The sequence below is a fragment of the Molothrus aeneus genome, chromosome 1 (assembly GCF_037042795.1).
Source record: "Molothrus aeneus isolate 106 chromosome 1, BPBGC_Maene_1.0, whole genome shotgun sequence".
NCBI lineage: Eukaryota > Metazoa > Chordata > Aves > Passeriformes > Icteridae > Molothrus > Molothrus aeneus.
This window is the reverse complement of record NC_089646.1, coordinates 106,109,459-106,123,206: the sequence shown is the minus strand read 5'-3', so window position 1 is coordinate 106,123,206 and position 13,748 is coordinate 106,109,459. Positions and strand designations below refer to the sequence as shown.

General features: G+C 39.4%; 1 protein-coding gene across 2 annotated transcripts in view; it reads right to left on the bottom strand.

Moving 5' to 3' along the window:
* The window catches only part of RMC1 (regulator of MON1-CCZ1), a 16,887-nt gene extending 3,139 nt beyond the window's left edge, over positions 1–13,748 (bottom strand). Inside the window, exons 1-13 of one of the 2 annotated variants that reach the window (XM_066562448.1) lie at positions 13,506–13,748; positions 10,809–10,885; positions 9,425–9,509; positions 9,009–9,065; positions 7,799–7,885; positions 6,468–6,608; positions 4,768–4,871; positions 4,218–4,307; positions 3,478–3,583; positions 2,076–2,187; positions 1,024–1,068; positions 556–609; positions 119–247 (exon numbers count right to left, since the gene is read on the bottom strand). In XM_066562448.1, the coding sequence (XP_066418545.1) occupies positions 119–247; positions 556–609; positions 1,024–1,068; positions 2,076–2,187; positions 3,478–3,583; positions 4,218–4,307; positions 4,768–4,871; positions 6,468–6,608; positions 7,799–7,885; positions 9,009–9,065; positions 9,425–9,509; positions 10,809–10,885; positions 13,506–13,748 (1,330 nt within the window). Of the gene's footprint in view, positions 1–118; positions 248–555; positions 610–1,023; positions 1,069–2,075; positions 2,188–3,477; positions 3,584–4,217; positions 4,308–4,767; positions 4,872–6,467; positions 6,609–7,798; positions 7,886–8,642; positions 8,660–9,008; positions 9,066–9,424; positions 9,510–10,808; positions 10,886–13,505 lie in introns of those variants that run through there. The other variant, XM_066562458.1, reaches the window with a different exon arrangement.

The window sequence follows — 13,748 nt, the reverse complement described above, 5'->3', positions numbered from 1 at the left end:
AGGACCAAGGCAGCTTCAGAGGTGATCTCATATCTAAGAACAGCTAAGCTAACTTGGGTGAGTGTATGAATAAGCAGTATTGTACTTTCAAGATACAGAAAAACACACTTGAACTTACTTTGAGAGCATACAGACAGGATAACCATTTTGCATTCTTTTCTTTGAAGAAGGAAATCCATTAGTTTTCCTTTATCTAGCAAGAGGTTAACTACAGGTTCAAGTTTCACTTGAAGACTCCAGAGGTAACCTGGATTTGAAGGAGTAAACAAAGTGAATTGTCTTGTACAGTATAGGCTAGACATACAACTTTTCCACCCTTAAATGAAAACACATTGAGATTGTTTATTTGCCTTTCTAAGCCCATATTTTAGAGCAGCATTACCCTTGAAAAGTTGTGGTAGAGATAGCTAATCCTCTAGTTAACACTACCAAGAGCAATCAACTCAGCAGATGTACCTAGTAAGTCCCTTCAGTTTTAAGCTGCTTTGTGCACTGCAAGTGTAAACCAACCATCCTGATATTGAATATTGTAGAGTCCAAGAGCTCACCACTTACCTTCACTTGCACTGATGATAATATCAGGTTGAAAGACAATCCAAGAAGAAGAATCTAAATGTTAAGGTTTTAACACCTATATTAACATTGATGCTAAACTGTTTCTCCTGAATTTACTTTACTATAGAGAAGCCGATCCCATTAACATACTTCCCTTTATTGTCACTTCTACTCCTGAGGCTTTGAACCATGCTCTTACAATGATATCTTCAATTTTATGGTGTACCTATTCAATAATTTCATACACATATCTCAAATAATCAGGAAATGTGGTATTATTCTAGACTTCACTATTTACAACTCTCTGAAAGTGTTATGAGGCTATTATGAAGCATATTTTGTCTTGAAGTAAATGTGCATCATCAGCTACAACTGCTCTGTTAAGGAGCCAAGGTAACAAATGCTACCTTCTTCCCTGCTTGTTACATAGAATAAGGTTCTTACTTTTTGAGAGGATTTAAAGGATACAGAGTTTACATGGAACAGGAGCCTGACTTGTCACAGAAGCTGGGCCTGCAGAAAAAAGAACATCAGGTGAAGAACAGTGGTAACTCTGGCAGCTCTCCTGTACCAAGTATTTTATGCTGCAAAGGTAAATATGGATTGTAACACTCTAGCATGTAGTCAAAAAGAAAGATGCATTTCTCTGTGTAGCCAGATCTACAAAGAAAATCTGACACTGAGAAGGCAAATAAATCCTTCAAAACATGATTGTTTTGTTTCTCAGCCAAGTGAAATAATGCATGTAGAAATATTCCAGCTCTAGTACTGTAATTCTAAATACACAGATTCAATTTGCTGTATTTAAATGTATACTCTTTAAAAGGAAGAGTGGTTGGTACATTCTGATCCTAACCTTTGTTTAATACAAATCTGCATCTGCAGATTTATCATACTTGCTATCAAATGTTAGAGCTTTTAATGTGCAATCTTTTTGTATAGAAGCATCTTTTCCTTCTACAAAGAGAACCTCACTGCTTTCTCACCTGCTAGTGAAACTATGCTCAGGCTATTTCTATATTCCCAGTTTGAGGGTAACTACCTGTCACACTTCCAGGACTGGAGAACAGAAAGGTAATCCAAGAAGAATCTAAGCACTGGAGCCCTAACACTGATTGTAGCATTAAACTGGTCCCAAACTTGATTCTGAGCTTGTATTGTCTTTCAGCCTCCAACTTCTTAAGTCACACAGTCCTGACTTAAGCCAGAAAAGCATGAAGTGCTTTTGAGCACCCACAAGCTTTGAGAGCCATGGCCAAAAAACTCCCCACACCCAACACTTTTCAAGTGTAAAAGCAAAGTACTATAGGAAATGTGCACCTTAAACAGCAACTCTTCTCTAGTTGGCACACACATTTGGAACACCAACTTCTGCTCAATTGCTTCTTACCTTCTTCCTTCCTCACCCTCTCCAATATGTATAACTGAAGTGTTAGTAACCTGAAGCACTCCTGTATGTGAGCTATTGCATTTAAGTACTCTTGCTAAGTGTTAGGTTGTTCATTATATAGTGGTTCTACCTGCTACAGGTATTTGATAGGGTTGTATTGATCGAGGTGGAAGAACAAACTGATGGATGGTTGTGGACCCATCAAATTCTCCTTTTAGCTTGATGTCAAATATAACTGAAGTCTGCAATTAAAAAGAGGAAGTTAGTATTGACAAATGTGAATCACCACCCATTTGCATGCATTCAGTCTGCTTTACACATTTCCATCTAGTATTCTCTCTTAGAATCATAGAATGGTTGGGGTTGGAAGGGATATACTGGGGTTGGTGACATTTTTCACTGATCAGGCTGCTCAAGGCCCCATCCAACCTGGCACTGAACCCTTTCAGCAATGGGGAATCCTGTTCCAGGGTCTCACCACCCTCACTGTAAAAAGCTGCATCCCTTGCATCCCATCTAAATCTCTCTCCCATTGGTGTAAAACAACTGTCCCTAGAACTGTCACTACATACCCTAGTAAAGAGTCTCTCTCAGTCTGTCTTGCACTGACTGACACTGCACAAACTCTGAGGAAATTTGTCTATCTTCCTCTGATATCCTCATACTTCTACCATTCAGTCTTGTTCAACTCAAGTCACTAACACTTCTACCCAGTATGGACCACCAGGGAAAGCAGCTTTGCTTTCAGTGCCAGTGACACTTCAATTACTGGTGTCTCCCAAAGGCAAAGTGAGTAATGTTTTCTGGGTTTCTATAGTCATGTTTATAGCTTGACCAAAACACTGGGGAGAAAGTGCTCTGGGTTAAATGCTAATGTGTAGAACTAACATGAAATATAACTGAAACATCAACTAATCCTCCTAAGGAGGTAATATGCCCCACTTCTTGAAGTTTCCAAGAGAAGATAATACAAGAAGTCCAAGCCTTTTCCCAAGTTAAGAGCAGAGTACCACTTTACCTTAACCACTGACCAAGCCTTGCTGCTTAGACTACAGACAAGAAGTTTTACCTGTGCTGCCAGATGCACAAGAAGATTTGTGTTCATACAAGTTTTCAGAGAGCCAGGCCTTCAGACTAAAGGAGCTTATGTTTGTGTCACAGAAACATTCTCATTCAAATGTTTGTGATAAGTTTCCAAGGATTGATAATTTAGTATCTCATTTAACTCTACTTCTTTATATAATGCCTTAAAAGCCTACAGAGTGGAACAGCAAAGCATCATAAGAAGCTGACAAGAAGCAAAAACAGTGTAAGAAAAAAGCAGGCATTACCAGCAGCCCTGATTACGTGTTAGCCCATCAGCATAAAAGGATAAATTTGAATCTCTTACAGTGTTCTGGTTTTGTTCCTGCAAATACGCTGGCTTTTGGCCAATCTAAGCCCAAATAATTTCTAAATTAAATTATTAGGTTATTAAAACCTACCCCTAACTGCCCAAAGTTATGGCACAACACAATATAAATAAATCAGACCTCAGTATCCTGATGATGTACTACCACCAAGTTATCCACTACATTCAGCGCAAACTTCCCAGTTCTGTTCAGCTTTAAAATATGTGTCTTCTTACAGGAGCCCTCTCTATGGAAACAAAGAGAAATGAGAACTGGTCAGGAAGCCATTTTGTCCTAGTTTTGCTGGGACTCAGTTTATTTTCTTCCTAGGAACTGGTACAGTGCTGTATTTTGGATTTAGTATGAGAATAACACTGGTAAGACACTGATGTTTTAGCTGTTGCTAAACACTGCTTACTCTAAGTCAAGGACTTTTTGATTTCCCAAGCTCTGCCAGCAATCAGGTTTGCAAGAATTTGGGAGGGAGCAGGCCCAGGAGAGCAGACCTGAACCGGCCAAAGGGATATTCCATATCCTAGGACATCATGCTTGGTATATAAAGTGGGGGAAGTTGGCCAGGAGGAACAGATCAGTGCCTGGGAAAGGCTGGCTGGTAATTGTTACTGTGTAACTTGCTTTTCATGGGTTTAATTCCCTCCTCCACGCGCTTTTCATTACTACTACTATTATTACTTTTTGCCTTATTTCACTTATTAAACTGGTTTTATCTCAACCTCTGAGTTTTACCTTCTTCTGATTTTCCTGCCCCTCCCACCAGGGGTTTGGGGGAGCAGCTGGTGGTACTTAGTTGCCGATTGGGGTTAAACCACAACACTGACACAGATGAGAACTGCCACTAACATTCTTCATTCTGCTCTTACCTGGGTAAGTGATAGAGCACTACTTCTGCTCCTGTGCTGTTGGAAGTCCTTGAGTGATGCCTCAAATAGAGAACGTAAAGCTGCCCGTATCTAACAAGACAACAGGATTAAAGCATTCTTTTCAATTAAGAGCTCTACCAGTCTCTTAGGTGATCTCATCCCTTCTTCTGGGATAAAATGTTTGACTTTAAGTCAGGTAATCATTTAATTAAAAGTGAAAGATTAAACAGTACTTGCATGAGTATAGGCCATGCATTGTGATTTATCAAGTCTGGCATCTGTGAACGATTCCTCTACCAAAATTTCAACAAAGAAATGAAACATTCTCCAAATTTCTGTGGTAATCCAGAACAATGTCATGTAAGACTTCTCCATTTGCTGCCCCTCCCCCCCTTGCCCCAAGAGGGTTGTTTAGATGCTTTATTCAAGGCAGTAACTGAAGTGCTTTAAAGCAACAGCACTGCTAAAACAAGTGCAACCATTGTAATGTCCTTCCCTTCTTTCAGCATTCTCAAACTGCCCCACCTTCCCAAGAAAGTGAGATACATACATTGTAGCCATAGCAATATCTCTTTCGGAAAGGCTGAGCTTGGATGACTTGGGTGCTGCAGGCAACTCAATTTCAAATTTTGATAGTTTTGCCATGGTCCCACTCTGTAGAACGGCAGAACAAGAACTGTCACGACCTGAACCGAAAGGGAGGAGCCGCCTTTGCCCAAACGCTGCATCACCAGCGCCCCCACGAGGCGAAGGGCGGTCATAGCCTAAACGAAAGGGTTTTGTGCTTTCTTTCCTAAAAGAAACCCCAAGTGATTCTCAACACACACTTCTGTAACTTCAGAAGCTTTATCGTCTTCATTTTATGACTTCAGCTACAAAAATATTTCTATTTCAATTCAGTCAAGAAAAATATATATTCAAATCTCAAGTACAATTGGTCTCGAGATCTCAGATCTTTTAACCTACTTTCCCTCTTCCAGAAAAGTATATGCTCCAACTCTTAAAAAATTGCTTCCTGGGAAGGAGAAAATATCACTACCTCCTACCAGTCACAGTTTCCTTTAGTTCCTGCCTACTACTTAGAGCACATCTCTTCTCCTGCCCAAGGCTTCCGCTCTCCTCTTCCTCTTTTCTATGGAATTCATATTTAAGCAAGTTTTCACAGTTTCCAAAGCTTCTACTGAAATTAACTTCCTATTCTTACTGATTCATTCTTGAGAGCGAAGTGTGAATACTACAGAGCTATTTCCTTTGCTAGATCTCTATTTTCAAGTGCTTTAGTACAGGACCTTTCTCAGGAGATCTTTAAATATGACCTTCTGAACACGAGATAAAAATTATTTAGCTTCAACCTACAACTTGACACAAAATGTGAAGGAGGGGGAACCATAACCTAAGCTGAATTATTAAAAAGAAAACTGTGAAAGGCTAGTAGGTTCCTCCCAGCCACCTAAGGAAACATCATTTCAGGATGCAGTACAGACCCTATACAAGATTAACACAAACCAGGAAACTCATGTGAATAAGATGCTTTTCAATCTCTTCCCTTAAACTGCCACAGAAATCTTCCTAATCCATTGACAGGAGCAAGACAAATACTGTAGTTCTTTTCCTAATTTTTAAAATCACCTGACTGCATCATTAACTGAAAACAGATTCTGGTTTTCACAACACACTTTTTCCAAGACAAAAACAAAAATATTTTCCCAGTAACAGTAAGTGTTGCCCACAGCAAAGAACACCAAAAGAAATAACTACGGTAGACAAAGCCCCCTCTGGCTTGGGACAACAGTTGTTTCTTAAGTGCTACCTTTTTTATCTCTTTTTCATCCAGTCATATCTGGGAGGTTATAATTATAATCACAAGAGAAAGGCTCTTAATTTTTCTTTATCATACTACAGACAGCAAATGTTCATATTAAAAGTAAATCATAAATACTTATTTAAGTGAAAAAAAATTTAAAGACATTTAAGTTGTCAAATATTGAGTCACCACCAATTTTTTCTTTCCTTTCTCAAGGTCAACTGTCCAGCCCTGTCTGGACACACATCTTCCCAAAGAGCATGTAAGAAAGAGTGAATTACCTAATTCTAAGCCTTCACATAGAAGCTACGTGATAGATTTGCTTATTGTCATACAAGGATATGAACACATGCACCTTTTGGAAGAAATTCAAGCAATAGAACATTTGGATGAAGAAGCAGTTAAGGAAAAAGTGAAAATGACAAGTTTGGAACATATCCCTTTACCTTGAAATAGAATGGCTGCAGGACATTTCCAAGGACAGTGGTTGAAAGAAGGATAACAGAGCTCTCTGGACAATACATGTACCAATTGACATTAATACTCTGATTCTTCAGGAGCTTTAAACTTCGTTTTTCTGGCAATACCTAGAAACACAGAATATTAGCATTATATTACCACCAGGATTCCACCAGCATAAATGGTAATTAATGCACAGGAGAAAGGAATGTTAAGCAAGAAAGAGACACATGTAAAGACGATTACCGTGCTAGAATTAAAAATCAGAAACCTGAGAATTACAGCTGAGGCCCCACTTTACTGTAGCTAAGGAAAGAATACACATCAAGTACTAATGAGCCTAAAGGTGCTGTGTTTTCCCACTCATCCAGATCTGGGTATAAGTTCTGTGCACAGTGGAGAAAACACCTGGCTTGATACAACTAGTGAAGTTTTAATAAAAGTTCTTCTAACAATATTCTTGCTGCCTTCATTCCCCAGCCTCCTTAATCTTTTATATTTTAAGAAGTATGTAAATCAATTCTCTTCATTTCAAGGGCTTAAATATCGTCTCTTTTAAAAGACACTTATTTGATTTAGTCCTTTTACCTTATGAATGTTGACATTCATAAGCCTTTCAGGTGCTAAACATACATTCTCCCCCTCAATCAGCATGAAATAATGCTGCTTTTTCAGTTACTTTCTTTAGTACTAGTTATTAGTAACTGTAACCATGAGAAACATTCTGTCTTAGCTCTAGGACTGAAACTATTGAAAAGTGCACACCTTTTTTTTAGGAAGTGTTTGAATATCCATCATCATGAATGTTAGAAAGAGTTATTTATTCATCAGACATCTTTAAAAACACATGCAAAGGAAATTACATGTTACATAAAGGGACTCAACGAGGTCAACACAGGAGAAAGCTACAAGTTGCAGAAGGGTACTAGCTGGTCAATTATTAGTTCTTTGCCACCTTTTAAGTATTTACACATCTTCCCCAATGCTGATTTGTTTTGTGTGAAGTGGTATTTCACATTAGATTTAAATACTCATTTCCATACAAGCCAAGAGCATCTCTTAATCTAGAGTTCCCAAGGCTTAGTTGAGTACTCCTTTATACAACATCTTAAAACCTGTAAATGATAAATTTGCCCTGACCTAAAAATGTATTCTTCTTAAAAAAAAATTAAATTGTAGTCTGCAAACCAAATAGCAAAAATTGCTTTTTAGCAGCACACTTTCTCAGTTACAGAGACAACAAAAGAATTCAAATATGCTGTTACAAATTTACATTTTCACATCTCTAAGCATGTCCTACAGGAGTTATTTGTATTACCTGGTAGAATTCAATTCCTTGATCTGTGATGAAGACAATTTCTGTAGAACTTGTCCAGCAGAATCCTAGAATATTGGCATTCTTTGTCTTTTAACAAAAAAGCAAACAAACACTCTTTACTTGGAAAAATTAACTATTCAGGTAAGCTAATATTACTAAATGAAGAACACAAGACCAAAGGCAATTTAGGTATCCAGTCTCTGGAGTTAATACTTTTGGCCAACCTGACACCCAGCATGCATCAGTTGCTTTTATAAAGCATTCCCAAACTACACATGAACACAATTACTGTATGACCCAGATATTTTGGCAGCATGTAAGATTTACAATTATTATACAATTTATTATACAAGATTTACAATTTTATTATACAATCAAATTTTATTTTCACCCAAGATAAAACTAAGTTCCTCTGCTTCAAATTCTACTGCCAATTCAACCAGTTCCTGACATGAAAAGCAGGAAAAGATGTTAAGAAAAACTAAAAACTAAATGGAAAAATTTGCCATGACTTCACTCAGAATCTACTCCTATTACCCTCAGAAGTTTCATTACCATAAAGGTTTTGCTAGAATGGTTTACTTAAACTCATAATCCTAAATAATGAAGCAGACAGTGTTTCAGCTTTAAAGACTACAGGGATTAAAGTATCTGTGTAAATCAGATGTATAAAAATTTACTTTAGCATTCTATTACCCAAAAATGTAATTTGTTTTAGTTAGAAGTTGGAAAATATCAAGCAATGACAATGATACTTGTTTCTGGTAAATAATCATCAATAATTAGAAGGATTATTAAAAATAGCAAACATAATAAGAAAACTAGTTATTACTTACTAGCTTACCATTATTGATTAGTGACATTAGAAAAGAACGTCCACATTAACATATGTGGCACTAATATAATCATTGTCCACTGTTTCTGTATCATCAGCACTTTGTCTCTTCTCCTTATCAAACCTTGACATTTGCTGCCCCCACAGCATTTCTGATCCCTCTAGGAAACAATTACATTCACAAGACAGGGAAGTTTTTATTGGTATGGTTAATACCTGTTTGTTCACTCAGTTTCAACAGACAGTAGTGCTGACATCTCTCATTTCCCTGATGTTAGTGTTTAGAAAGGTACCTCAGTTAGTTCTCTTGTAGTCACCAGCCTAACTAACATCAGAGTTTCACTTAAGCATTTAGGGTTGGGGCATTTAACTCACCTTACATTCCTGTGTATATTCTAGCTGAGGGCTATCTGGAATAAAATTCAAAAAATCCTGCAAAAACATCCATTGAGTGGATTAGCAATTAAGAAGCACAGACAAGATACATACATAGATAGCAAAGGATAGATATTAGTTTATCAAATTGTCTTAGATGCAATATATACACAGAAGAAAACCTTCTGTTCCACCTCACCCTCACCAGAGTTGGTTCCCCATTACACTTTTTGTTTTAATGATGATACTAGCAAGACAACAATGCTGCCTGATTAGCCTCTCAGAATGATGGAGGAATTTTCACTACAGCTGTTGCTAGCCAACAGACTTCTTGAATATTTGTCTCAAAGAATTTTACCCTGGAAGTAGAAGATTTCCAGCTCCAATTCCCTAGCTGCATGGTGTACATTTCTTACCACACTTTTCAAAGTTCTCTGCACAGCCAGAATCTTGTTCCCCAAGGAAAATTTGATGCACTTCACTTCTCCTTTATCCTCCATCCTATACAAAAGGAAACAGAAGTTATGGAAATATAATCTAAAATAGTTTCTTAAAGAATATACCCTAAAAAAAAACAATGATGGAGAAAAAAAAAGTGTAATGCAAATGCTGTTAAATATAGATTATTACTCTTGCCTGACTAATATATTCAAAATCCAGACTGACAGCAAATGGCAGCTCGCTCTTCAGGAGTCCTGAACACATCCATTGCAGAATCATGGCTAAGCTCACACAAATTAGCACCTGAAATCACTGCAAATGCTCAGCTCTGTTGGCCTGTGATGTGGAACTGGAAGACTTGTGGGACTATCCAAACCTGCATCCTCAGTTCTGGACACCAGCATCCTGCAATCTGCTGTGTAACTTCCAGAACTACTGCTAGTTGACTCAAGCCTCCTTCCTTTCCCACTAGGACACAGCCTCTGAAAGAACTTCTGATGTTAAAAGAGAGTGAGGCTGTTTTCACACCATTAAAATAAATTTTAAAAGTATTCTTACCAAACAAGCATCAGCACAATTGGCATGAATAAGGTATATATAGTTCCTCCAGCATATGTTATTAAGTCAGGCCAAAGAGAGAGACAGTCAAGTATGAAAATAGTTGGAACAGCATGAAGTTTACTAAATATTTTCAGCTCCTTCAGGATTGACAAATGTAATCCAATAAAAAAGTAAAATAAACCCAGCAACTTTCAGGACAGGCCCTGTGCAATATCCAAGAGATCACAGTAAACACATTTTGATTACAAATTGCTTCATCCATATTTGGATTGATATGGAATAAAGGAACACCTCCTTACTTATGCACAGCAGAGTACAAAGAGCCATCACTTTTCACAGAGACATATATAAAATAGTTTACTGTTGTCAAATTCTGCAAAAATGTTTTCACAAGAAATGGAAGACACAGAAGAAGCCCATTCAGATGAAACAAGGAATAGAACATGAGAAACCCACATCTAGTTTTGGACATTGTGCTTGAATCGCAGACATCACTTGCTAAACTGTATCCTTGGATATGTCATTGCTGCTCTAGGAATCACTCTCTCATATGTATAGCATGTTATAATAAAAGACTGTTTTTTAAAAAAAAGAAGTCAAAGCCTAATTACTTTTTCCCCCCAGAAGACCATAGAGAAGGAAAAGCATACCCTCTTAATTGCAAGATTATATCTAAGAACAAGTCAAAATATGATCACAATTACTTGTCAGTTTTATGCCTGAATTACAGTGGATCAGGACCAACCACCACATAATTTGAAGATTGCATCATTCTATCCCAAGATAAAGGTGCCTTACCTGAAGGAAATAGGATTTCTATCCTCCAAACCTTTAACAACAACTCCTGTGGCTCCACCAGATCGAACAGCAAAAACCTACAAAAAAAGTTTGGAAGACATATTTAACTCTTTCAAAGTCATAACCTTCACCTGCTTCCTCTTCTATAAGCCACACCTTTATTTTTTTAACTAGACAGAATTTTTGTTCTTCTGCAGATCTAACAGTTCACGCTGAGACAATCTGGAATTCCAGGTTTACTTGACTTGTCAGATTGCATGGTACAGCAACAGTCTTGCAGGCATATTCTGAACTACTGGGCAAGTTAAATCAGTAAAAATCTTTATAAACCTTTATCTTGGCTTTGTTTCTTTTATATTTTCCTAGTAAAAGTATCTAAGACATCAGGGCATTGTTTAAAACAAACAGGACCTCAGCTTTGGGACTGGAAGATATGTAACTCAATGACCCAGAGCCTGATCCTGTCAGAACATGTTATTAAACAGAATAATTTAATAGTGATAGATTTTCATAGAGATTTTCAACAGATTTTACCTAAGGAGCTTCAGCCAATATTCCCTACAACTGAGAATTCCTTTAGCCCAGCTTCACATACATATATGTACAAAACCTGCTAGAGATATGACATGTGTTGAGCTAGAATAAGATAGTGAAAAAAAAGAAAAAAAAAGAAAAAGAAAAAAAAAGTTATGCTGCTATAAACTATACCTAGCTTGGAAAAAGAACATCAGGCAAATGCCTTATTGGCACTTGTTGTATGTGCAGCAGCACTAGGCACACAGAGCAGGGCTCAGGGTGACAGGGACATTTTTCTGTAATATCAGCCATGCTGTCAGTCTGCTATGCTCAGGCAGGAAGTACACATATCAAGATTATAAATTGCAAGCAAGTCCACAGCCTTACTAGAATGATAAATACTTAGCTTAACTTATTTTTAGTATTATGGAGACAGAAAAAGAAGGTAACACTCTCTTAATCTCTGCAAGATGAGAAGATTGCATGGACACATTTCTCACATGGGAAACTGTCATTGAAATACTGGTTACAACTGATTCAGAGACACACTGGAATTCAAACTATTTTATATAACAAGAAAACACAGAGAAATAAATTTACACTGGAAAAAATGACTATTTCAAGTGAGCTCTCAACAACCAGTTTCTATGTAGTTATATCACATCCACACTATGATACAGTGTCTCCTGACAGGGTATTTCAAGTGGCCCTCACAGATAATGATTTATAAGAGGAAATATCTGGAAAGTGGCCCAGTGCAAAAGGACCTGGAGATGCTGGATGACAGCAGCTGAACAAGAGCCAGCAGTGTGCCCAGGTGGCCAAGAAACCAATGGCATCCTGCCTATATCATGGATAGTGTGGCCAGCAGGACAAGGGCAGTGATTGTCCCCCTATACCCAGCACTGGTGAGGCTGCACCTCGAAGTGCTGTGTCCAATTCCGGGCCCCTCAATTCAGGAAGGACATTGAGGGGCTGGAGCGTGTCCAAAGAAGAGAAACAGAGCTGGGGAAGGGTCTGAAGCACAAGTCCTATAAGGAGTGGCTGTGGGAGCTGGGTTTGTTTAGCCTGGGGAAAAGGAGGCTCAGGGGTGACCTTATTGCTCCCTACAGCTCCCTGAAAAAGGCTGCAGCCAGGTGAGGGCTGGCCTCTTCTCCTGGCAACCGGCGACAGAACCAGAAAACATCACCTTAAGCTGTGCTGGGGAAGGGTTAGGTTGAACATTAGGAAGAATTTCTTCGCAGAAAGGGTGATTAGACACTGGAATATTCTGCCCAGGGAGATGGTGGAGTTACTGCACCTGGAGCTGTTTAAGGAAAGACTGGATGTGGCACTCAGTGCCCTGGTCTAGCTGACAAGATGGTGTTCAGTGAAAGGTTGGACTTGATGATCTCAGAGACCTTTTCCAGCCTAAATGATTCTGTAATCATTCTGAACAGAGTGCAACAGCAAGAAACACACCCCAGAAATATTGCTCCCTCTCCAAACATGCCAATGATCATGTCCACATATGGGGCAACGCATGCCAGCTACATGGGAAGAAAGCTTGAAGGTTCTGACTCCATGAATGGTGAGGTCAAAGAACAGATAGATGAATTAGACAGTGGAATGTACCCACATCTGTATAAGGCTCATAACAGCTTGTGGATCTTAGCTGTACTGAGCTGAACTCTCAGGAGCCCATATGGATATTAAGGAGAACCTGCTTAAAAGCACTAAAGCCAAGAAACAGCCACTTGGGTCTGTGCCAAAAAGAAAGCTGTAATTGTTCATTTTTTATGAATATATTGAATTTCAGGAATTTAAAAGGATGTAAAAAAATTCAGGGAAATTAAGCTAAGAGCAAAGTGACAAAGTTTGCAAGTCAGGTGGGGACACTTGGAACAGAAAGGAAAAGTGCTGACTCCGATGAATTCCAGAAAGACCTTACGGCAGTGAGAGTAAGGCGGGTGAAACCCAACCTAATAAATCGGTAAAGGAAAAACAAAAAAATTTTATCGCCTCTAGCACGATGACAGGTCTTGAAGGGGAACAACTGGGCTCATGCCCGGCGGCTGAGGGACGGGAGGGAACCAAAGCCGGGCAGAGAACCAAAGCCAAGGCGGGGAGCAGCAGCGGGCCGGGCTGACCCCCAGGCCCGGCCCCCCGGCCCGGCCCGCGGCAGGGTCCCGCCGCCCCCACCTGCTTGTTGGCCTCGTCGAAGAACACGCAGTTCACGGGGTTCGCCTTCTCGAAGTGCACGGGCCGCGCGCACAGCGCCAGGTAGCAGCCGCCGGCCTCCGCGCCGCCCCGCGCTCGCCCCTCGCCCTCTTCTCCTCCTCCTTCTCTTCCCGCTGCTCCTCCTCCTGCTGCTGCTGCTGCCGCCGCTCCCGGCGCCTCGTCCTCGGCCGGCCCCGGCGGGTCGCGGCCCATGGCGGCAGCCAT